The 25,655-nt window shown below is 39.0% G+C and overlaps 1 protein-coding gene across 3 annotated transcripts in view; it reads right to left on the bottom strand.

Annotated features, from left to right (window-relative positions):
- Positions 1 to 25,655, bottom strand: part of LOC114703959 (3-beta-hydroxysteroid sulfotransferase-like) — a 44,587-nt gene that overhangs the window by 12,057 nt on the left and 6,875 nt on the right. For 2 of the 3 annotated variants that reach the window (XM_028885009.2, XM_037202079.1), the window contains exons 2-3: positions 4,761 to 4,921; positions 4,404 to 4,644 (exon numbers count right to left, since the gene is read on the bottom strand). In XM_028885009.2, coding sequence (XP_028740842.1) covers positions 4,404 to 4,536 — 133 coding nt within the window. In that variant the 5' untranslated portion in view covers positions 4,537 to 4,644; positions 4,761 to 4,921. Of the gene's footprint in view, positions 1 to 4,403; positions 4,645 to 4,760; positions 4,922 to 20,301; positions 20,322 to 25,655 lie in introns of those variants that run through there. The other variant, XM_037202080.1, reaches the window with a different exon arrangement.

Genomic DNA, 25,655 nt, shown 5'->3' with positions numbered 1-25,655 from the left:
TTCTTCTTTTTTTAAGTCTGGAATCCTTTCATGTAGATGAAATTGAGATGAAAGAGGTGAAAATATCATTTTACAGGACAGGATTGACAAGGTCATGAGCTTTGCTTTAAACCTACTGACTATAAGATGCTCTGAGAGTTATCCCAGTTGGGAGAGGGGTCTAGAGCTTTGCTTAAAGCCCCAGCATTTACCCCAACACCCTGTCCTGTCAGCCTGTCTTCTTGAAACTGTTCTTGATGCTTTCTAGTTTCATGAACTCACTTCAAGTTTTCTCATCCCTCCAGGGAGAAAGTCTAAATGAGAAATCATCTAGATCAGGTTGGTCTGAGGGGCATTGTCTTGGTTGTTAATTAACATAGGAAGACCCAGCCCACTGTGGGCAGCACCGTTTCCTAGACAGGAGTTCCTGAGCTATATGAGATCAGAGAAGGCAGGCAGAAAGTCGCAGTCATTTCTACATGGACCATGGATATAGTGTGACTAGCTTGCTTGCTTTTCAACCTTGAATTCCTCTCAATGATGGATTGAAACCTGCAACTGTAAACGTTAATAAACTGTTTTCTCCCCAAAGTTGTGTCTTATCAGGGTATTTCTAATGAAGACACTAACTCTTGAAGTACAAATAATTATTGTCTGAAAATAAGGTGACATGAATGAGAAAGTGTGCTCACATTCACACACCTGGAAATGGCAGAGCCAACTGGAAATCAAGCAGTGTTCAAGTCTTGTCCACCTCAGTGTCTGACAATTAGTGAGAGTGAGCCCTGAGTCAACCTCATCTCCATCCCATTCTCAACATTTCCCATCCCCAGGATGAGAGAGAAGCTCTGTGTTTCTTGAGAGCACCCTGAGATTTAGAAGCTGACAAGAGCAAATGGAAACCTGCAAGAGGTACCTTTCCCTGGGAGACACAGTCATAAAATATGATGAGCTGAGCTAATTATTAATGACAGACTAGTGATGTGCGGGTGCCTTTTCAGTTACACAGTTACTTGATGTAGGGATCTGTGCCTCAGGACCATTCTAAGACCATGTTAGATAGGTAAGTAAGCATATAGGGTGGTAGATGACAGATATACAGATAGATAGATAAATAGATAGATGATAGATAGTACATAGATTATATATATATATATATGATAGAGTCTATCTCCAAGTTTCCTAGCATACAACTTCTAATATCATGTAATCTCTGAATTAGTAGAGGTTTTCTGTGCGTAAAAAAAGTGGCCATGCCCCATAAATAGGCCAAGGATATAAGCTGGTCACCTGAATCCATGCAACAGAATTAGAGGGTTAGAATTTTTCAGCCCCACTCCCTAACCTGTACACAGGGGAGGCAGGTCAAGGGTTAATTTGATCATAAATAGTCAGTATTTGTTTTAAGCTATATGTTTTTCTTTTTTTCTTTTATAATTTCAAACAAATAATTTACTTTGACCAATATTTTAATCAGTCATCCCTATTTGTGGCTTCTAAGATCCCCAAAGGACAGGATTTTAGGGAACTGATGTATTAAAAATTTCATAAGCATTTTTGGTGGAAATATAAAATGGTGTAACTGACATGGGAAAAAGCATACAGATTTTGGTGATTTGGATGGGAATGGTCCCCATGGGCTCATGTGTTTGAATGCTTGATCTCTAGTTAGTGGAGCTTGTGGTGGTATTGTGTTCCCCAAAATATTGTGTACCTTATTAAATTTATCTGGGGTCAGAGAACAGAAAAGCCACTAGTTAGGCAGTGATAGCACACACCTTTAATCCTAGCATTCTAGAGGCAGAAATCCATCTGGGATCTCTGCGAGTTCAAGGCCACATTGGAAACAGCCAGGCATGGTGACTCACGCCTTTAATCCCAGGAAGCAAGCCTTTAATCCTAGGGAGTGATGGTAGAAAGCAGAAAGGTATATAAGGCTTGAGGACCAGAAACTAGAAGCATTTGGCCTGGTTAAGCATTTGGCTGGTTAAGCATTCAAGCTTTTAAGCAGCAGTTCAGCTGAGAGCCATTGGGATGAGGACACAGTAGCTTCCAGTCTGAGGAAACAGGGCCAGCTGAGAAATTGGCAAGGTGAGATAGCTGTGGCTTGTTCTGTCTCTCTGACCTTCCAGTATTCACCCCAATAACTGGCCTCAGGTTTGATTTTATTAATAAGAACTTTTAAGATTCCTGCTACATCTGGCGCCCAATGTTCGTGTTATGAATTCATGAGAAAGCTTGTGGCCTTGTGAGCCCCAGCTCAGGCCCAAGCTACACTCAGCCAGTTGTGGTGGCACATGCTGGTAGGATTTGCTGAAGGAGACAGAGGCAGGAGGATCCTGAGTTTGAGCCTGGCCTAGGAGGCTCGGGAGAAGCTTTGGCCTGGACTGAGCCACAAACAGCAGTGGGACCATGGAAGCAGTGGCTACTGCTCCACGTTGCCAGCTCCTTCTCATCGTGTTGGTGACTGTGGTGATGCTGCTACTTGGGACAAAGAGTTTACTGCTACTGGTTCAGAGAAGAATTGCCAGGACCATTGTGTTACAAGAAAGCATCAGCAAAGGTCAGTTTGGAAAAGTTTGGCAAGACAAATGGTGGGGAGAAATTGTTGTGAAGATTTTCTGTTCTAGGGAAGAATGTTCATGGTTCCGAGAGACAGACATTTATCAGACTGTGATTGCTCCAAACCACAGAGGAGGCACAAAATAAAAAAAAGAAAAGTCTGCTTGGAACCATGACCACACCTAACAGCAACTTTGAAATCTTCAAAAGGACTATGGTAAAGCCATTAAGCTGATTAACATCACGGAAAGATCTGCTTTAGACTACAAACTGCTTAGGACAATTTTGAGATGGCTAGCTGAGATGATCCAGCCTGACAGACTACTTGAACAAGGACTTGAAATAAGCCCTGAACTTTCCTTTTATGCAGAGACTGGACAAATGATACAGGACTTGACAATTAACCCAAAAATTTTCTTTTCAAGATTCCCTAAAGATATCTTCACCCCTAGAAAGCAAAAAGAAAAAGAGAATAAGATATGAGATATATCATTGAATCTACTCTGAGAAAAAAGATAAAGAAATAATAGGATAAACAGGTAGATCATTGAATCTACACTGAAGAAAAAGGGGAAGATATAAAAATGACAAAAGATAGACTACTGAATATATTATGAAAAGAAAAAAGAGAGAATATGGATATAATAAGATAAAAAGGGAGATTATGGAATCTACTTTTAAAAAGGAACTATTTGTTTTAAATAAGATAAGTAATGAAAATTTTTTTGGTCTGAGTTTATCATATTACTGGACTGGACATTGTTAATATATATAATGGAGTTTTTCTCTGACTCTGTCAAATGTTAATGGACTAGACATCATTAATGTAATTTTTGGCTGTATATATTGTATATACTTATTGGATAGTTTTTCTTGTATTAGTTATAAGCTTTCTTTAATTTTAGACAAAAAGAAAGGAAATGTGGGTGGTATTGTGTTCCCCAAAATATTGTGTACTTTAATAAACTTATCTGAGGTCAGAGAACAGAAAAACCACTAGTTAGGCAGTGATAGCACACACCTTTAATCCTAGCATTCCAGGGGCAGAAATCCATCTGGGATCTCTGCGAGTTCAAGGCCACATTGGAAACAGCCAGGCATGGTGACTCACGCCTTTAATCCCAGGAAGCAAGCCTTTAATCCTAGGGAGTGATGGTAGAAAGCAGAAAGGTATATAAGGCATGAGGACCAGAAACTAGAAGCATTTGGCCTGGTTAAGCATTTGGCTGGTTAAGCATTCAAGCTTTTAAGCAGCAGTTCAGCTGAGAGCCAATGGGATGAGGACACAGTAGCTTCCAGTCTGAGGAAACAGGGTCAGCTGAGGAATTGGCAAGGTGAGATAGCTGTGGCTTGTTCTGTCTCTCTGACCTTCCAGTATTCACCCCAATAACTGGCCTCAGGTTTGATTTTATTAATAAGAACTACAGGAGCTGTTAGGGAAGAATTAGGAAGCGTGCTCTTGTTGGAGGAGATGTGAGCCTTGTTGGAGGAAGTGTCACTGAGACTGGGCTTTGAGATTTCAAAAGCCCACCCAAGGCCAGTCTCTCTCTCTCTCTCTCTCTCTCTCTCTCTCTCTCTCTCTCTCTCTCTCTCTCTCTCTCTCTCTCTCTCAAATTTGTAAATCAGATGTGAGCTGTCAGCTACTGCTACAGTGCCATGTCTTCTGGTCTGCCACCATGCCCCCTACCATGATGATTATGTACTAACCCTCTGAAACTGTAAGTAAGCCCCCAAATAAGTATCTTCCTTTATAGTTGCCTTAGCCATGGTGTTTATTCACAGCAATAGAACAGTAACTGAGACATAAGTTAACCCCCCCAAGTTACACACACACACACACACACACACACACATTTTCTTACCTGATCTAGGGTAGCTCACTATGATGACATCATCATCTTTCACCAAAAAGTTCTGAGCAAAAGACAGAGACTCCACACTAAGGAAGTCAGACACCATCCGGATCCCCTCAAACAAGAAGATATTGTCAGTCATCTTGACACAGTTGTGGGCTTCAGTGAGGCTGCCCAAGTGGCCTGGCTCGCTCAATTGTTGAATGGAAGTGGCTCGTAAATGCTCCCGAGGAGGTTGCTAAGAGCCCACCTGTCAAAGCAGATCAATGCACAGTCCTCTAGAGTTACCAGAAGAACAGAACTTATACAGGTGTGAGAACTAAGATGGGTGGGATTTGCAGAGTGACATAATTAAATGTGACAAACCTTTCAGAGTTTTCAAGCAGTGTTGCAGTGATCTTTCTGGAATAAGCAAGCACCCCAACAGCAATGAGAGTGGAACAGAAGAGTGTCACTGCTGGACTGAAGCTGAGATAATTCCTGAAAGGTTTTGGTCCCAAGTCCAGTTTGCATTTCCACTTTATACTCTAAAATGACAAGTTTGGGCAGTCAAGCAAGCAAGATTTTACAGAAGCTATGTAAAATACAGAAGAAGTCAGCAGGTCATTAAGGGCAATGACCTTTTTTTTTTTTTTCAGTTACGTTTTGGGATCATTTTGTTCCACTTGAAGTTATCCTTTGGCAAATAGGCCATACAAGTAGAGCTTTAAGTAACTGAGAAAATAACCCACTAGATCAACATTTAATAATGGTCTTTACTACCTCATTCTACTTCATTCCCTCCTCCTTACCTTCATAACACCCTATGAATCTTTCTGAAGAAGTCGGCTGATACCACCTGCTTTGTCACCTGCAGCTTGACTGTTTTTACTCTAGTTCTGATGATCCTGGACAGGGTGTCTAAGATGCACAGTACTAACAGAAGTCCTGCTATGGTCATCCTAAGAGGCCCCATTAGCAGAGCCAGCCAGGGTCTGCACGAAGTCCCTATTGCTCTTCATGGCCTCTCAACTCTACCTCTAGCTTTCTCTTCTCTATAACTGTTTTGTATTTTCTCATACTATTTCTGATTGAGCAGCAAAAAGATCGTATTCTTCATTTAAAACCATGGGTATGCCTCCCTTTTCAGCAGTAATCAAGTCCTCTGTGGTTTGGGAGGAACATTGCTGCCAATGAATCAATCTGATTCTGAAGAGTGACTATGCTTTCTTGAACAATATGTTCCCCCCAAATTGTTCTCTTGTCCTCTGGTCACTTGTCCATAGTCTGTCACTGGCTGGGACCATTTCCAAAAGGAATTATAGTCTGTTTTATTGGTGCAGGCAGTTCCATCACAGAATGATGAGGTCTGAGGGATGATATGTGACTGGCATATTCCCAAGTAGCACTACCAGAAGGAGATACAACAGAGCCCCTCTCTAGGGGGCGCTAAGTTATACCGATGGCTGTCCAGGAATTGGAGCTGCCTTGGGACAAGTCTTTTCTCCAGACTAATTTACGTGACAGGGTCAGAGACGCTGGGTGGGAACTGTATAGGTGCACATCCACAGAATCAGAAGGACATCGGGAGGCAGAGTGGGAGCTGAGCCGTTGCCCCCATTCTGAGGTCGTTTTGAGATGGCCAGTTTCACAGAGGCTTGGTTGGGTGGACTCTCATGGTCCACTCCTAGTTGGGGTCTACAGCAACCTTGACTTGCTCGTGCGGTGTAGCCACAGCTTGATACCTGCAGCTTTAAGAGCTAAGAGAGTGCTGAGGATTTGGCAATTTTTGTGTCCAGTGTCAGCCAAGTTTTTCAAGAACTGCTAAAGGTGGGTGTGTCCGTACCCGCAGAGGTCCCCTGAGGCTTTTGGGAGCAGCAGAGGTGGATGGCCAGACAGGATCTCAAAAGGAGACTAACTACATTTACAGGGCATGCGTTACGCCCTGAACAGTAAAAGTGGCTGAATTTCTGCCCAAGGGAGGTCTCATTCTTGGTAATGTTTGATCAGTGTCACTTCAAAGTTCCTCTTACTCTCTCAACCCATCCTAATGATTGGGGGCGGTAGCATGAGCACAAGTTCCAGGTTAATCCTCTGCGCAGGTAGGAAAGGCTTCTTTTGTACTCAGCCTGCAAAAGTGCATGCCACAACCAGCAAGTATCCGTCCCCTCTGCTGGGTGGAATGTCATTGAGGACCAGTTATGGATGTTTAAATGGGTAGGAAGGACCCGCGTTTTTGTATCAGCTTGTAGGTCTGCTTGGGATTGTTCCAAGCACACTGCAGACAGGCTTTGCCAACTTGTTTGGTCAGTGTTGGTAATCTCCAGGTCACCAAATATCTTTGCAACAATTCTCAAAGGGCAGATATTCCAGATGGGTTGTTCCATGAGTTTGCCTGACTGGGCTAGGAGAGGTCATCTCAGGAATTACTATTTTCCTCTCTGAGGTAACCAGCCAGCCCTCCAGGTATTCAGCAGCCCTTTTTTCGGTTATTCTTTTTATTCCTTCTGGCTTCCATGAGGGGAGCTCTGGGAGCTCCAAGGGTGTAAACATACTCTCTGGGTTTAATGGAAGGGACCATGGTGCTGTGTCTCCACGGACTCCACCTTAGCTCTTTGTGCGAGCCTAACAGTGCACCAGTGCCAGACCAGGGGCTGGGGGGTGGGGGCCGGCAGACAGCCTCAAGGAGCTGTAGGATTTTGTGTCTGTTTTAAATGTCTTTGTCCTCTGAGGAAAGAAGTCATTTTTCCCAATATATTGCAGCTTTGATTCTTTTGTAGGCATTGGGTCCCATTAATAAAAACTGCCATTCTGAAATGGGGGGCAGTGTGTCCCTCATGTCCAACCACGACCAGAAAATCTTTTCTGCACAGCCGTGTACATCTACATAGTCATGAAGGAGCTCTCATCCTCTCAGGCAAGCATATAGCTGGATAACATTACTGTCATCTGATATGCAGACACTAAGAGACCATGAATGCCAACCCAGACTATTATACCCAGCAAAATTCTTAATAAACATACAGGGAGTAAACAAAATATTCCATGATAAAACCAGATTTAAACAATATCTTTCCACAAATCCAGCCCTACAGAAAGCCCTAGAAGGAAAAATCCAACCTAAGGAAGTTAGATACACCCATGAAAACACAGGCAATAAATAGTTACACACCAATAAATACCAAAGAAGGGAAACACACAACACAACTTTTAGACCCCAAAAATCTAGGGTCTCAAGTGGGCACCCCAAGAACCCAGACTCCAGTTCAGTTGATGCAACAGCAAGAGGTGTTTATTAATGCACTGGCTGTACAGTCAGGCAAACTCTGCTCCAAAGAGCAAGAGTCGCCTTGTACTGTAGTCACATGGGGGCTTTTAAAGGAAAAACCCAGAGAAGCCATAACATTACAATTCCCATACAATTTCGTTTCTAAGATCATGGTCTGATCACAGAGTGGTTACAGTCACATCCACATGTACATTCTTCCTGAAACCTCAAGGGCGCTATCAGGGCGGGAGTGGAGTTTATACAAAGGTCACAGTGGTCCTTCCTGGAATACTTACAACTATCCCAGTCACAGTTGAGCACATCTCTTAACAGAAATCTTTTTACTTTGTTACATTGTTACAGGGATGGTTGAATAATGATTGAGTCAGCTTGCCCTTGGAACTAGATTTTTAGTTTCTCATTTCCTGGGCCTTGGGTGTATAAGCCTGAAGGGTTAGGGTCTTTCAACAACCACCACAAAATAACAGGAATTAACAATGACTGGTCAATAATATCCATTAATATCAGTGGTCTCGATTCACCTATAAAAAAACCACAGGCTAACAGAATGGATTCTAACACAAAATCCATCATTCTGCTGCATACAAGAAACACACCTCAACTTCAAAGACAGACACCACCTCAAAATAAAAAGCTGGGAAAAGACTTTCCAATCAAATGGATTTAAGAAGCAAGTTGGTGTAGCTATCCTAAATTCCAATAAAATAGACTTCAAACTAAAATCAATCAAAAGAGATCAGAAAGGACATGACATATTTATCACAGGAAAAATTCATCAAGATGAAGTCTCAATTCTGAATATTTATGCCCCAAATACAAGGGCACACACATTTGTAAAAGAAACATTACTAAAGCTTAAATCATACAAACCCCACACACTAGTAGTAGGAGACTTCAACACCCGACTCTCACCAATGGAAAGGTCTGCCAGACAGAAACAACAGAGAAATAAGGGAACTTACAGAAGTTATGACTCAAATGGCTTAATAGATACCCACAGAATATTCTACGCTAACACAAAAGGCTATACCTTCTTCTCAGCACTCCACGGAACCTTCTGTAAAATCGACCACATGCTTGGTCACAAAGCAAATCTCAACAGATACAAAAAAATTGGAATGACCTCCTGTATTTTATCAGACCACCATGGATTAAAGTTAGATTTCAACAACAATAAAAATTACAGAAAGCCTACAATCTCATGGAAACTGTATAATGCCCAATTGAATCACCAATGGGTCCAGGAAGGAATAAAGAAAGAAATTAAAGATTTCTAGAACTCAATGAAAATGAATGTACAACATACACAGATTTATGGGACACTATGAAAGCAGTGTTAAGAGAAAAATTCATAGCACTCAATGCCCACATAAAGAAGATAGAGAAATCTCACACTAGTAACTTAACAGCACACCTGGAACCTCTAGAACAAGAAGAAGCAAACTCATCTAGGAGAAACAGACACCAGGAAATAATCAAATTGAGGGCTGAAATCAATAAAATAAAACAAAGAGAACAATACAAAGAATCAATGAAACAAAGAGTTGGCTCTTTGAGAAAACAAACAAGATAGACAAACCCATATCCAAACTAACCAAAAAGCAGAGAAATAGCATCCAAATTAACAAAATCAGAAATGAAAAGGGAGATATAACAACAGACAAAGAGGAAATCCAGAGAATCATCAGGTCATACTTCCAAAATCTATACTCTACAAAATTTTAAAATCTAAAAGAAATGGATGATTTTCTGGATAGGTACCATACACCAAAGTTAAATCAAGACCAAATAAACTATCTAAATAGACCAATAACCACTAAGGAATATAAACAATCATTAAAATTCTCCCCTCTCCCCAAAAAAAGCCAAGGACCAGATGGTTTCAACACAGATATCTACCAGATTTTCAGAGAAAATCAGAAAATTAGAAGAGCTAATACCAATGCTCTACAAATTGTTCTACACAATAGAAACAGAAGAACATTACCAAACTCCTTCTACGGTGCTACAATTACCCTGACACCCAAACCACACAAAGATGCAACAAAGAAAGAGAACTACAGACCAATCTTGCCCATGAACATTGATGCAAAAATACTCAAGAAAATATTGGCTAACCAAATCCAGGGATACATCGAAAAAATTATCCACTATTACCAAGTAGGCTTCATCCCAGGGATGGAAAAATGGTTTAACATATGAAAATCTGTCATTGTAATACACCATATAAACAAACTGAAAGAAAAAAACACATGATCATTTCATTAGATGCTGAAAAGACCTTTGACAAAATCCAACAAGATCCAACCCCTTCATGATAAAGATTCTGGAGAGATCAGAAATATAAGTAACATACCTAAACACAATAAAGGCAATTTACAGCAAGCCAACAGCCAACAACAAATTAAATGGAGAGAAACTCAAAGCGATTCCAATAAAATCAGGAACAAGACAAAGCTGTCCACTCTCCCCATACTTATTCAATACAGTACTTGAAGTTCTAGCCAGAGCAACAAAACAAAAGGAGATCAAGGGGATACAAATTGGAAAGGAAGAAAAATTGCCCTATTTGCTGATGATATGATAGCATACATAAGTGACCCAAAAACTTCGATCAGGGAACCAGCTGATAAACTCCTTCATTAAGGTTGCAAGATTCTGTTGTAATTATTGTTACATCTCCCCTATGTATACAAAACCTTCATTTACAATGTCTTTTATTCATATTTTTAGCTTTAGTCTTTGATCATTTATTGAAGTTTGCCAAAATATTTGCTTTATGGTTTCTCCTGAAAGTTTATTTATTTATCCTCTAAGGCTGTTCTGTCATCCAGAACAGTATGATTTTTTACAATAGGTATTAGGTCCTTTAATTGTTCTGGGGAGGAATTTCCCCCATGATTACACGGAGTGACTGAACCACATTTGACATGGGGGCCTGAAAGAGGTCCCCCAAGACAAATCCCAATGGCAAAGTGTTACCTTGTCTGTCTCTTGTTATTCTGCATTCATTGGTCCAATGCCAGCCTTTGTTGCACCTTCTGCATACTCCAGAAGTCAGTGGCCTTCTGTTGAGATTATTCAAAGAAACGACATTGTATCCAGGAATGTCCTGTCTACATTCCCTTTTTAGGTGACCTTGTTTGTTACAATTGAAACATTAGACATTTTGATTTTTCTTCAAGCCTCTGAAAATCACCTCTCCTATCCAAGCATCACCATGGTTATACAATTTAATATTGACTGTATCTCAGATACATTCTTCTGTGGTGCTGATACTGCCTTTAAAGGCCTAATATTCCTTTTGAATTGTGAATTAGCATTTTCAAAAGCCAAATTTCATTTATTATTTATCTAGCTTCTGAATTTGGGATAATTCTATTTACAGTTGTATTCAATCTTTGTAAAAAATCAGTGAAGGTTTCTTTTGGGCCCTGTATAACTTTAGTAAATGACTCAATTCTCTTTCTGACTTCTTCAGTTCTGTTCCAAGCATCCAAAGCTGCTTCACAGCATAGAGCCAGGGTGTGGCCATCATATAGAGATGGTCTTTGTCCATCAGCATAATCTCTGTCTTCAAGAAGTTGGTCTTGAGGAATTTCAATAACTCTAGCCCTACTTCATTGTTCAATGGTCCTAGCCTCATCTTTCCTCTGTAATGGAGGACCAGCTTCCAATACTGCTGTAACCAAGTCTTACTAGTTTGGTGGGACAATTCTTTTACTAGTTGACCATGAATTTAACTTCTGCCTCACAAAAGGTGAATCTATATCATATGAGACTATTGCTTCCTTAAATCTCCTCAAATTTAACATTGCCACTGGAATCCATTCAGCTCTTACATAGCATTGGGATACCTGTCATCTCACAGTTGTTCCCATAAGGAGATTGGATGAATGAAGGTTGGTTGTTTGATAACTTTGGGCTGTTCCTCTAATTTTATACTGTAATGGTGAGGTTGGTTCTCCTTTAAATTCCTCTGTCAGTGTCTGAATATCTCTATTATCTTTTTTAATAAGTTTTTCTAAGACTTATAACTTATCAGTCAAAACTGTGGTGATACTTGATTTGTGCTGAAATGTGATGACATTTTATTTGTGCTTTAATAAATATAGCTTGTCTGGAAATCAGGGAAGAAGTCAGCTATTATAAGTAAACACAAAAGTCATGCAATGTTTAGCACATGCCTTTAATCCTACTACTTGGCAGGGAGAGATCTTTCCTGTGATGAGTGTCCTTCTTGATATCTTTTGAGATGGATCCAACTCTGGATCTCCATGAGTTGAAGGCCACATTGGAAACAGAGCCAGGTGTGTTGGAACATGCCTTAAAATCAACACTAGTTAACCATGGAGGTCTGGAGGTCTGTATAGACAGACAGGAAGTGACAGAGCTGGGCGAAAAGAGGAAGTGATATAGTTGGACACAGAGAACAAATCAGATGGCAGAACAGCAAGGCATATAGTCATGGGTAGACAGGTTGTATCTTGAACTTGGAAGCTGCGAGTTGGTGAGGTAAGATTAGATATGGCTGTTCCTATTCCTCTGATCTCTCTCATGCTTTAATCCAGTTTTAGGAACCATATTTTTTATTTAATAGGATCATTTAGAATTTCATCTACAAAAAACTGAATTATTTTCTTTAGTAATTAGTTGTAGGGCTTGCATATTATCAATAGTAACTTTTCAAGTCCTGCATCATGGCACTCATATCAACAAAGTTTTTTAAGGAATAAAACAAGTATTATCAAACCAATAATGTTTATAGTTGACATTACATATATCCCATTTAAGTTAATTTTCTTCTTATTTAATTGTTCCATTTTTAAACTATCCATTTTGTAATCATACAGTGACCTAACTCCCTCCATCGTAATAGTGTTTTCAATTTTTTAACTTAGGAAAAACTCTCTCTCTCTCTCTTTTTAATTCCCCCCTCTAAGAATTCCCAATTGTCTCACCAAATCTGATGATGATGATTGTGAAGTGTGAGGCTGACTTCTGCTGTGCAGCACATCTGAGCAGAGAACACAGGCAATGTACAGCCTGCCTGAGGACAGCTGCCTCTGATTGCATGTCAGCAGCCTGAGGTGGGGGCCTAGGGAAAGCCACAATCGATGGGGTGGGGAAAGGAGCCAAATTGCCAGCCATCTTCATGTGCAAAAGCAGCATTTGTGATTGGTGGGAAGTGAAAGCACAGAGCTGCCTGAAGGCAGAGGTACCCAGTGGGAGGTTTTGGAATTCAAGCACCTGTGTAATTTTCTGTAGAGACTACAACAAAATGATCCAATACTTGCTCAGAAGGCTTGGGGAAGTAAAGGGAAAGCCAGTCAGTGGTGAGGTGATTCCACTGTGTGCTTTTCTGACATGCAGGGAAAAGTCTTTCCAATCAAATGGTCTTAAGAAGCAAGTAGGTGTAGCCATCCTAATATCCAAAAAAAAAAAAAAGACTTCAAATTAAAATCAATCAAAAGAGATCAAGAAGGGCATTACACACTCATCACAGGAAAGATCCACCAAGATGAAGTTTCAATTCTGAACATTTATGCCCTAAACACAAGGGCACGCACATATGTAAAAGAAATATTACTAAAGCTTAAATCACACATAAAGCCCCACACATTAATATTGGGAGACTTCAAAACCCCACTATCACCACTGGACAGATCTGCAAAATCCAAACTTAACACAGAAATAAGGGAATTAACTGATGTTATGACTCAAATGGACTTAATTAATATCTATGGAACATTCCATCCTATATAAAAGAATATACCTTCTTCTCAGCATCCCATGGAACCTTCTGTAAAATCAACCACATGCTTGGTCACAAAGCAAATCTCAACAGATACAAAAAAATTGGAATAACCACCTGTGTTCCATCAGACCACGAGGGTTTAAAACTAGATTTCAACAACAAAAATTACAGAAAGCCTACAATCTCATGGAAACTGAATAATGCTCAACTGAATCACCAATGGGTCAAGGAAAGAAAGAAAGAAAGAAATTAAAGACTTCCTAGAGATCAATAAAAATGAATATACCACATACCCAAACTTATGAGACACTATGTAAACAGTGCTGAGAGGGAAATTCATAGCACTAAATGCCCACATAAAGAAGTTGGAGAAATCTCACACTAGTGACTTAACAGCACATCTGAAAGCCCTAGAACAAGAAGAAGCAAAGTCACCCAGGAGGAATAGACACCAGGAAATAATCAAATTGAGAGCTGAAATCAATAAAAAAAAATAAAGAAACAAAGAGAACAATACAAAGAATCAATGAAACAAAGAGTTGGTTCTTTGAGAAAATCAACAAGATAGACAAACCCATATCCAAACTAGCCAAAAGGCAGAGAGAGAGCTACCAAACTAGCAAAATCAGAAATGAAAAGGGAAACATAACAACTAACATTGAGGAAATCCAGAGAACCATCAGGTCATACTTTAAAAACCTGTACTCCACAAAATTGGAAAATCTAAAAGAAATGGATACTTTTCTGTATAGGTACTACATACCTAAGTTAAATCAAGACCAGATAAACTATTTAAATAGACCAATAACCCCTAAGGAAATAGAAACAGTCATTAAAAGTTTCCCAACCAAAAACAAAACAAAACAAAACAAAACAAAACAAAACAAAACAAAACAAAACAAAAAAACAACCCAGGCCCAGATGGTCTAGGTGCAGAATTTTACCAGATCTTCAAAGAAGAAATAATACCAATACTCTTTCAATTGTTCCACACAATAGAAACAGAAGGAACATTACCAAACTTCTTCTATGAGGTTACAATTACCCTGATTCCCAAGCCAAACAAAGATGCAACAAAGAATGAGAATTACAGACCAATCTCCCTCATGAACTTTGATAGAAAAATACTCAAGAAAATATTGGCAAACAGACTCCAAGAACATATCAAAACAATTATCCACCATGATCAAGTAGGCTTCATCCCAGAGATGCAAGGGTGGTTCAACATGTCTGTCAATGTAATACACCATGTAAACAAACTGAAAGGAAAAAACACATGATCATCTAACTAGATGCTGAAAGGCATTTGACAAAATCCAACACCCCTTCATGATAAAGGCCTTGGAGCGATCAGGAATACAGGGAATATACTTAAACATAATAAAAGCAATTTACAGGAAGCCAACAGCCATCGTCAAAGTAAATGGAGAGAAACTCAAAGCGATTCCACTAAAATCAAGAACAAGACAAGGCTGTCCGCTCTGCCCATACTTATTCAATATAGTACTTGAAGTTCTAGTCAGAGAAATAAGACAACAAAAGGAGATCAAGGTGATACAAATCGGAAAGGAAGAAGTCAAACTTTTACTATTTGCAGATGACATGATAGTATACATAAGTGACCCCAAAAATTCGACCAAGGAATTCATACAGCTTATAAACACCTTCAGTAATGTAGCAGGATACAAGATTAACTCAAAAAAAAAAATAGTAGCCCTCATATATATAAATGACAAATGGGCTTAGAAAGAAATCAGAGAAACATTACTGCTGTGGGATGGTTTGTATGTCAAATTGCTCTGACTGGTCAATAAATAAAACACTGATTGGCCAGTGTCCAGGCAGGAAGTAGGTGGGACAAGGAGAGAGGAGAATTCTGGGAAGTGGAAGGCTGAGGTAGACAGACACTGCCAGCTGCTGCCATGACCAGCAGCATGTGAAGATGCTGGTAAGCCACCAGCCATGTGGCAAGGTATAGATTTATGGAAATGGATTAATTTTAGCTATAAGAACAGTTAGCAAGAAGCCTGACACGGCCATACAGTTTGTAAGCAATATAAGTCTCTGTGTTTACTTGGTTGGGTCTGAGTGGCTTGGGACTGGCAGGTGACAGAGATTTGTCCTGACTGTGGGCAAGGCAAAATAACTCTAGCTACACATTACCCTTTACAATAGCCACAAATGATATAAAATACCTTGGGGTAACTAAACAAGTGAAGGACATGTGTGACAAGAACTTTAAGTCCCTGAAGAAAGAAATTGAAGAAGATGTCAGAAAATGGAAAGATCTTCCATGCTCATGGATAGATAGGATTAACATAGTAAAAATGGCAATCTTACCAAAAGTAATCTACAGATTCAAGCATTTCCCATCAAAATAACAACACAATTCTTCACAGGTCTGGAAAAAAATTATACTTAACTTCATATGGAATCACAAAAAACTCAGGATAGCCAAAAGAATCCTGTACAATAAAACAACCTCTGGAGGCATCACAATCACTGACTTCAAGCTCTACTATAGAGCTACAGTAATAAAAAACAGCTTGGTACTGGAATTAAAACCTACATGTGGACCAATGGAACTGAACTGAAGACCCTGACAGTAATCTGCACACCTCTGAACATATGATTTTTGACAAAGAAGCCAAAAATATACAATGAAAAAAAGAAAGCATCTTCAACAAATGGTGCTGGCATAACTGGATATCAACATGTAGAAGGCTGCAAATAGATCTATATCTGTCACCGTTCACAAAACTTAAGTCCTAGTGGATTAAAGACCTCAACATAAATCCAGTTACTCTGAAATTGACAGAAGAGAAACTAGGAAGTAGTCTTGAACATATTGGCACTGGGGATCACTTCCTAAATATAACACCAGTTGCACAGACACTGAGAGCAACAATTAATAAATGGGACCTCTTGAAATTGAGAAATTTTGGTAGGGCAAAGAACACAGTAAATAAGACAAAACAACAGCCTACAGAATGGGAAAAGATCTTCACCAACTCCACATCTGACAGAGGGCTGATATTCAGAACATATAAAGAACTCAAGAAATTAGACATCAAAATAACCAACAGTCCAATTTAAAAAATGGGCTATAGAGCTAAAGAGATTTCTCAACAGAAGAATCTCAAATGGCTGAAAGGCATTTAAGGAATTGCTCAACATCCTTAGTCATCAGGGAAATGCAAATCAAAGCAACTCTGAGATACCATTTTATACTTGTCAGAATGGCTAAGATCAAAATACTGAAGACAGCTTATGTTGGAGAGGATGTGGAGCAAGGGGAACACTCCTCCACTGTTGGTGGGAATGCAAACTTGTACAGCCACTCTGGAAATCAGTATGGAGGTTTCTCAAAAAATTGGGAATCAGTCTTCCTCAAGACCCAGCTATACCACCCTTGCACATATACCCAAGGAATGCTCAATCATACCACAAGGGCACATTCTCAACTATGTCATAGCAGCATTATTTGTAATAGCCAGAATGTGGAAACGACCTAGATGCCCTTCAACTGAAGAATGGATAAATAAAATATGGTACATATATACAATGGATTACCACACAGCAGAAAAAAACAATGCATCATGAGGTTTGCAGGCAAATGAATGGAACTAGAAAAAAAAATCATCCTGAGTGAGGTAACCCAGACTCAGAAAGACAAACATGGTATGTACTCACTCATAAGTGGATACTAGATGTAAAGCAAAGATAACCAGACTGCAACTCACAACTCCAGGGAGGCTACCTAATAAAGAGGACCCTAAGAAAGACACAGGGATCACCCAATGACAGAGAAATAGATGAGATCTACATGAGCAAACTGGGAGTTGCAGGAGTTAATGGAGGAGAAGGGTCAGGGGAAAGAGAGGTTAGGGGAGATGGAGGTCCCAGCTGGATCATCAGCATTGGGGAAGAATGGAGAGGGAGATACCATGATGAATTAAGACCCTAGGGGAATAGGAAGAAGCAGAGTGCTAGAGAGGTTCCCAGAAATCTACAAAGATATCTCCACTATAGACTACTGGCAATGGTCAAGAGAGTCCCTGAGCTGATCTGCTCTGGTGATCAGATGGCTGAACACCCTGGCTGTCATGATAGAACTCTCATCCAGTGTCTGATGGAAGCAGATGCAGAGATCCATGGCTGAGCCCCAGGTGGAGCTCCAGGACTCCAATAGGCGAGAGAGCAGAAGGATTGTCTGAGCAAGAGATATTGAGACCACAATTGGAAAAAGCACAGGGACAAATAGCCAAACCAGTGGAAATGTATGAACTGTGAACCAATGGCTGAGGAGCCCCCATGGAACTGGACCAGGCCCTCTGAATAAGTGAAACAGTTGAATAGCTTGATCTGTTTGGGAGGTCCCCAGGCAGTGGAGCCAGGACCTGTCCTTGGTGCACGAGGTGGCTTTTTAGAGCCTGGGGCCTATGCTGGGACACTTTGTTCAGCCTTGGTGTAGGGAGGAGGGGACTGGACCTGCCTTGACTGAGTCTACCAGGCTGGGCTGACTCCCCAGGGGAGACCTTGCCTTGAAGGAGGTGGGAATGGGGGGTGGAATTGGGAGGAAGGCTGGGGGGTGGGAGGAGGTATGATGGGGGAATCCGTGGTTGATATGTGAAATTAAGTAAATTATAAAATAAAAATATTTTTTTAAAAAAACACTCAAATTATGCTTCTAGTAAGGTAACTCATTCCTTCCCTCCCAATCCATCAATAGAAGTACCACACACAACCATTGGGGCCCCTTAGTATCTTTACTCCTGAGGTTTGCTCTTCCCTTGTAATATATTTTCATCTTTTTTTATTGCCTTCTTTTAATAAAGCTTCCATGTTCCTTTTTACTTCTGGGAAAAAAAACAGATTTAAACAATACCTATGCACAAATCCAGCCCTACAGAAAGCACTAGAAGGAAAAATCCAACCTAAGGAAGTTAGATATACCCATGAAAACATAGGCACTAGATAATCCCACACCAACCAATACCAAACAAAGAAGGGAAACACACAACACTATCAACAAAAAAATAATAGTAATTAACAATCACTGGTCATTAATATCCATTAATATCAATTGTCTCAATTCACCTATAAAAGACACAGGCTGACAGAATGATATGAAAACAGGTTCCATCCTTCTGCTGCATACAAGAAACACACCTCAAATTTAAAGACAGACACTACCTCTGCGTAAAAGGCTGGGAAAAGACTTCCAATCAAAGTGACTTAAGAAGGAAGCTGGTGTAGCTATCCTAAATTCTAATAAAATGGACTTCAAACTAAAGTCAATCAAAAGAGATCAGGAAGGACATTATATACTCATCACAGGGAAAATCCACTAAGATGAAGTCTCAATTCTGAACATTTATGCCCCAAATACAAGGGCATCCACATTTGTAAAAGTAACATTACTAAAGCTTAAATCTCACATCAAACCCTACACACTAGTAGTGGGAGACTTCAATACCCAACTCTTACCACTGGATAGATCTGCCAGGATGTAACTTAACAGAGAAATAATGAAACTAACAGAAGTTATGACTCAAATGGACTTAATAGATACCTACAGAACTTTCTACCCTAACACAAAAGAATATACCTTCTTCTTAGCACCCCATGGAACCTTCTCCAAAATTGACCACATGTTTGGTCACAAAGCAAATCTCAACACATTCACACACACACACACACACACACACACACACACACACACACACAAACACTGGAATAACCTCCTGTATTTTATCAGACCACCATGGATTAAAGTTAGATTTCAACAAAAACAAAAATTACAGAAAGCCTATAATCTCATGGAAACTGAATAATGACCTACTAAATCACCAATGGGTCAAGGAAGAAATAAAGAAAGTAATTTCTTTCCTAGAATTCAATGAAAATGGAAGTACAACATATCCAAACTTATGGGACACTATGAAAGCAGGTTTTTTTTTTTTTTTTTTTTTTTTTTTTGGTTATTCGAGACAGGGTTTCTCTGTGTAGCTTTGCGCCTTTCCTGGAACTCTCTTTGGAGACCAGGCTGGCCTCGAACTCACAGAGATCCGTCTGCCTCTGCCTCCTGAGTGCTGGGATTAAAGGCGTGAGCCACCACCGCCCGGCTAAAGCAGTTTTAAGATGAAAATTCATAGCACTAAATGCCCACATCTAGAAGTTGGAGAAATCACCCTCTAGTGACTTAACAGCACATCTGAAATCTCTAGAACAAAAAGAAACAAAGTCACCGAGGAGGAATAGATGCCAGGAAATAATCAAATTGAGAGCTGAAATCAATAAAAATAGAAACAAAGAGAATACAAAGAATCAAAGAAACAAAGAGTCGGTTCTTTGAGAAAATCAACAAATAGACAAACCCATATTCAAACTAACCAAAAAGCAGAGAAAGAACATCCAAATTAACAAAATCAGAAATGAAAAGGGAGAGCAATAAGACAACAAATGGAGATCAAAGGGATACAAATTGGAAAGGAAGAAGTCAAACTTTCACTATTTGCAAATGATATGATAGTGTACATACATGATCCCAAAAATTCTTCCAGGAAACTCCTACACCTGATAAACTCCTTCAGTAAGGTGGTAGGATACAAGATTAACTCAAAAAAATCGGTAGTCCTCCTCTATATAAATGATAAAAAGGGCTGAGAAAGAAATGAGAGAAACATCATATCACCCTTTACTATAGCCACAAATAATATAAAATGTCTTGGGGAAACTCTAACTAAGCAAGTGAATGACCTGTATGATAAGAACTTTAAGTCTCTGAAGGAAAAAAATTGAAGAAAATATCAGAAAATGAAAGGATCTCCCATGCTCATGGATAAGTAGGATTAACATAGTAAAAATGGCAGTCTTACCAAAAGCAATCTACAGATTCAGAATCCATCCCTGGTGCATGAGCAGGCTTTTTGGAGACCACTACCTAAGATGCAGCCTTGAGGCAGGGGAAAGGCTTTAGACTTGCTCTACTGGCTGTGCCTCCCCATAAGAGGCCTTGCTTTCTTGTGAGGGAGGTAGTGGGGGTGGTTTGTGAGTGAAAGGCTGAGGGGATGGGAGGAGTGAAGAGGAGGATCTTCGATTGGTGTGCAAATGAATGGAAAAAATTTAATAAAAAAATTTTTAAATTCATGAATATCTTTTAAATTATCCAATTTTTTGGAATCTGTTTGTAAGGTAAACTCTAATAATTTTCTTAATTTCACTGTTGCCTCTCATTATAACTCCTTTTTCATGTCTTGCTGTATTAGTTTTTATATTTCCTCTTTCTTTTGGTTAGGTTAACTAAATTTTGTCAATATTGTTTATATTTTGAAGGAACCAACTCTGTGTCATTGACTCTCTACATTGATTTTATTGTTGCTGTTGTTTTCATTTCACTGATTTCTACATTGATGTCAATCATTTTACTGGTTTTGTTGTTTGACATGTTCTTTTTCCAAAGTCCAAAGTTGAATCATTAACTAATTTAAAAGAAATCTCTTCTGATATAGGTACTTTGAACCTTAAATGCCCCTCTTATGACTGTTTTTATTATATCCCAAAGGCTAAAGGATGTTGTGTTTTCCTGTTGGTTTGATGGTAGGAGTTGCTCCACTTGCTAAAAGTGTAAATTTGGAAATTTGGAGCCCTTGGTTAAGGGAAAGTATCTCAGTCCTGCAAGAGGTTGATTCTCCCTGCAGCTGGAAAGGGTAAAGCCATCCTTAAAGTGTGCTGTATCTTCTTCCTACATACCTGAGTGAACCCACACCTGTTCAACAATACTTGTGAGACTTGAAAAAGAACAGAGGATCCAGATACTTTGAAGGACTAGAGGAAATTTTGCTCTCAGGGTAACAGGATTGGCAGGGTCATGGGCAACATTCCATCTCGTGAGCAATGGTATATGCAGTTATTAAAATGCCTGTTAATGGAAATGGAGTGAAAGTAAAGGGAAAAACAACTTACAAAGATTTTGATATTAATTGAATGGCATTACCTTTGGTTTCAGGCAATTCCTCATGTTCAATTAAAATTGACAGCATGGAGGCAAATGTTGAGAGCTTTGAGGAAAGCTCATCAGAAAAGAAAGCCCATACTGTTAAAAACAGTCTTTGCGTAATTTAATTTCAAATACTCTGGAGCCATTGAAGAGTGAGTAGTCACTTAAAGCTATATCTGAAGTAGAACAGCAAATGAACAGGGGAGACATTCAGGCTAGAATATGTCAATCAGCAGAAGAGAATATTCCTTTACAGGATGATAGGAATGCTGTTTCAGAGGACAGTGAAAGTGAGGGAAATCAGGACACTGGAGATGACTCTTCTCCTTCTTCATCAGATGAAACAGATTAAGAAGTAGGAAGGGCTGAAAGTTAACTGCACACAAGAGCTCCCAAGACAGAAAAAAGGAAACTTCCCAGAAGGAAAAAGGCAAAGAAAGGAGAAAAAAAGGAAATCATCCCAGTAGTAAGAAGAGAAGGAGAAAGATTTAAAAGGAAAATTTTCCCTATAGAAAATGGGGGAAGAAAATGAATTTTCCCAGTAGAAAAATGGAAAATACTTAATTATGGCCCAACAGCACCACCTATAATGGAATTGAGGAATGGTTGCCTAAGATCATAAGAACACCTCAGCAGGTGTTCCCAGCTACTATGCAACAGATGCCTACAAATAATCAATATCCCCAAGGTTATGTTCAATTTAATTGGAGACCTATGGACATGGAAGATCTGAAAAGAGTAAAAGAAGCAGTGATGTCTTATGGGATACATTCACCTCATGTAAAATGGGTTTTAAATAATTGGGCTATTCAGAATAGTTATTCCAAAAGAGCCTCATGGCAGCCATACTAGAAGCTAATCCTCAATTACAATGGTTTACTTGGTGTAGAGAGGAAGCAGCAGCCATGGAACAGCATAATCAGACTAGAGGAGTAGATATAATAATGGACCAATTGTGAGGAGAGGTTCAGTATATTGATTTACAAAGACAAATACAATTTGATGATACTACGACAGTGCAATGTCTCCTAGTGGCTTTAAGGGTCTGGGATAAGGTCACAGAGCCAGAGAAAAGATTTGTCTCCTTCACAAAATCACACAAAGTGCAGGAGAAGTCTACACTGAATTTTGCAGTTAAACTTCAGCAGTGCATAGAGCAGTGGCTGATCCAGATGTCAGAAAAGTTTTAATTGAGTCTTTAGTTTTTAAAAATGCTAATACTGATTGCCAAAAAGCCATAAGGCCTTTGAAGGCTCAGGGAGCCCCTTTAGAGGAGTGGATTAAAGCTATTGCTGATATTGGATCCACAAAATATAATGCTAATATAACTGGACAAGCTTTAGCTAAAGGCCTTAAATCTCAGAATACCAGATGCTTTAACTGTGGGAAATTGGGACATTTAAGGAAAGATTGTTATTGTTCTGTGACTAAAAAAGGTAACTCTTTGGAGGATAATCAGAATGGAAAGCCTCAAACCTCAGGAATTTGTAAGACATTTGGTAAAGGTAAACATTGGGCTAACAAATACAGATCAAAGAGAGAGATGCATGATAACCCTTGCCTGTCAAGAAATTAGATGCAAGGCCTAGCTTGGGGCCCAAGAACGAACAATAGGAGCTACTAATTACCTGTCAGCAAGGATCATCAGCAGAGCCACCAGGGAAACATAAACTCATCATTAGAGATTTAATGTGTGCTCCTTCAGGGATCACTGCTTTAGAACTAGCAGTGTGCAAACATCTTACATTATCTCACAAATTCCTTGTTATAAGATAGCCACTTGAGAGTATTGTCCTATTCCCCCAGGGATAGTAGGAATAATTATGGGAAGAAATAGCTTAGCATCTCAAGGATTTATACTATACCCAGGAATTATAGATGAAGATCACCAGGGAGAAATTAAAATGATGGCATTTGTAGAAAGGACTATGGAAATAAAACCTGGGAATAGAATGGCTCAATTATTATTGCTTCTATATCTTAAAGACAAAGCAGCATGCATATGTAGAACTGGAAGCTTTGGGAGTACAGAGGAAAATTATTTTGGCCAACAGTTTTCAGTGACGACTGGCCTAAATTAAAAGTCAAACTAAGTGGGATTGAGATTGAAGGGTTATTGGATTCTGGTGCTGATATATCTATAATTTCACAAGAATTCTGGGATCCTAATTGGCCTTTACAAGAAGTCTCCATTCAATTTATAGGCATTAGCACCTTATCTCAATTAAAACAGAGTGTAGAGTGGGTTAGATATATAGGGACTGAAGGACAGAAAGTGATAGTAAAGCCTATGTGGTTGAGAGAGTCGTGAATTTATGGGAAAGAGATTTTTTACAACAATGGGGAGCTTAAGTTAACATTCCTATGATTTCAGAGATAGCTCATAAATTGAGGTTAAAAGTGGGGCCATGTGCCTGGGAAAGGTATTGGAAATAATTATAGAGAAAGTTACAGGCTACACAGATTGTACAAAAGCTAGATCAGATAGGAATTGGCTATCCAAAAAATACAAAGAGATTTTCTTAGTTGTTTAGGTTAAAAATTAAGTAAACAGAGAAGTCAGTGGCAAAATCTAAAGATTAGGAGAGATCAGTTGTTCTTAATGAGTTTCAAAAATTATTGGGTGATATTAGTTGGTTGCATCATAGCATTGGACTGTCTACTCAAGAATTAAGTAATTTGTTTCACATTTTCAAGGTGACTCAGATTTAAGCAGTCCAAGACAATTAACAGCTGAGGCTGAAAGGTAATTAGCTCAAGTAGAACAAAAACTACAAAATGCTTATGTAGATTGACTAGATCTCACAAATAAGTGTATTGTGGTAATTTTGCCTTCTACCCATTCCCCTACTAGACTTATTGTGCAAATGGAAGACAATATTTTAGAATAGATATTTTTAGCTCACAAACAGAATAAAAAGATAAAGACCTATATAGAAAAGGTTTCTGAATTAGTCATAAAGGGAAGAATAAGACTTCGTCAATTGTCGGGAATGAATCCAGCTGAGACTGTAGCACCCTATACTGATACTGAAATTGTGCAGTTGTAGGTGATTAATGATGACTGGCAGGGAGCTTGTAGTAATTTCTTAGGAGAAATTAACAACAATTACTCAAAAAAAATAAGTGGCTACAAGTTATAAAAAGAACTGAGTGGATTCTTCCCCACATAGTGAAGAGAGCACCTATTCCTGGGGCTCTTGCATTCTATACTGATGCAAATAAATTAGGAATGGCTGGTTACAAACCAGAGAACATCAATAAGGTTGTTCAAAGCCTATATGATTCGATTAAAAAATCAGAGTTGTATGCCCTTTCTGATGGTTTTATTAGACTTTAATGGGTCTCTTAATATAATTACTGATTCTCAATAAGAGAAAGGATTGCATTGCATATAGAAACTACTAACGTATTCCTGATAATTCAGAATTAACTTTATTATTTACATAACTACAACAGGCAATACAAGAAAGCAATTGCCCACTTTATATTACCCACATCCTATCTCATACTGGGTTGTCTGAACTTTTAGCAAAAGGAAATGAGGAGATTGATCAGTTATTGACCGGAAATGTGTGGGAAGCTTCAGAATTTCATAAGAAACATCATGTTAAAGTAAAAGTTTCAAGAAAAAAATTACCATATCTTGGCAACTGACTAAGGAAATTATAAAAAATCAAGTTCCTTTACCTGTAGGAACTAATCGTAAAAGTACACAAAGGAATGAAATTTGGCAAATGGATGTGTTTCATTTAGCAGAATTTGGAAAATTAAAATATGTTCATGATAACATTGATACATATTCAAGGTTTCAATGGGTATCTGCCTTGAGGTCTGAAAATGCTGATTCTGTAATTACACATTTATTAGAAACAATGGCTGTAATGCACCTACTGATACAAATTAAAACTGATAATGCCCAGCTTGTGTTTCCAGTAAAATGAAAAAAAATTTTTTACATTGCAACATAAAACATGTTACAGGAATACTATACTACAAGGCAAGCAACTATTGAAAGATCTAATCATACTCTAAAGGAGATGCTTGCTAAACAGAAGGGAGATATGAGGAAGCCAGTGATAGACTGCATAACGCCTTACTAACCTTACATTTTCTAAATGTTAATGAAACAGAGACAACAACTACTGAAAGGCGTTGGACCATAGGAAAAAATGATGATTTTAATCAGCCTGTGCACTACAAGGGTGCCATGACATCTGTATGGGAAAAAAG

The sequence above is a fragment of the Peromyscus leucopus genome, chromosome 1 (genome assembly GCF_004664715.2).
Source record: "Peromyscus leucopus breed LL Stock chromosome 1, UCI_PerLeu_2.1, whole genome shotgun sequence".
Lineage (NCBI taxonomy): Eukaryota > Metazoa > Chordata > Mammalia > Rodentia > Cricetidae > Peromyscus > Peromyscus leucopus.
This window is presented reverse-complemented; position numbering and strand designations above follow the sequence as displayed.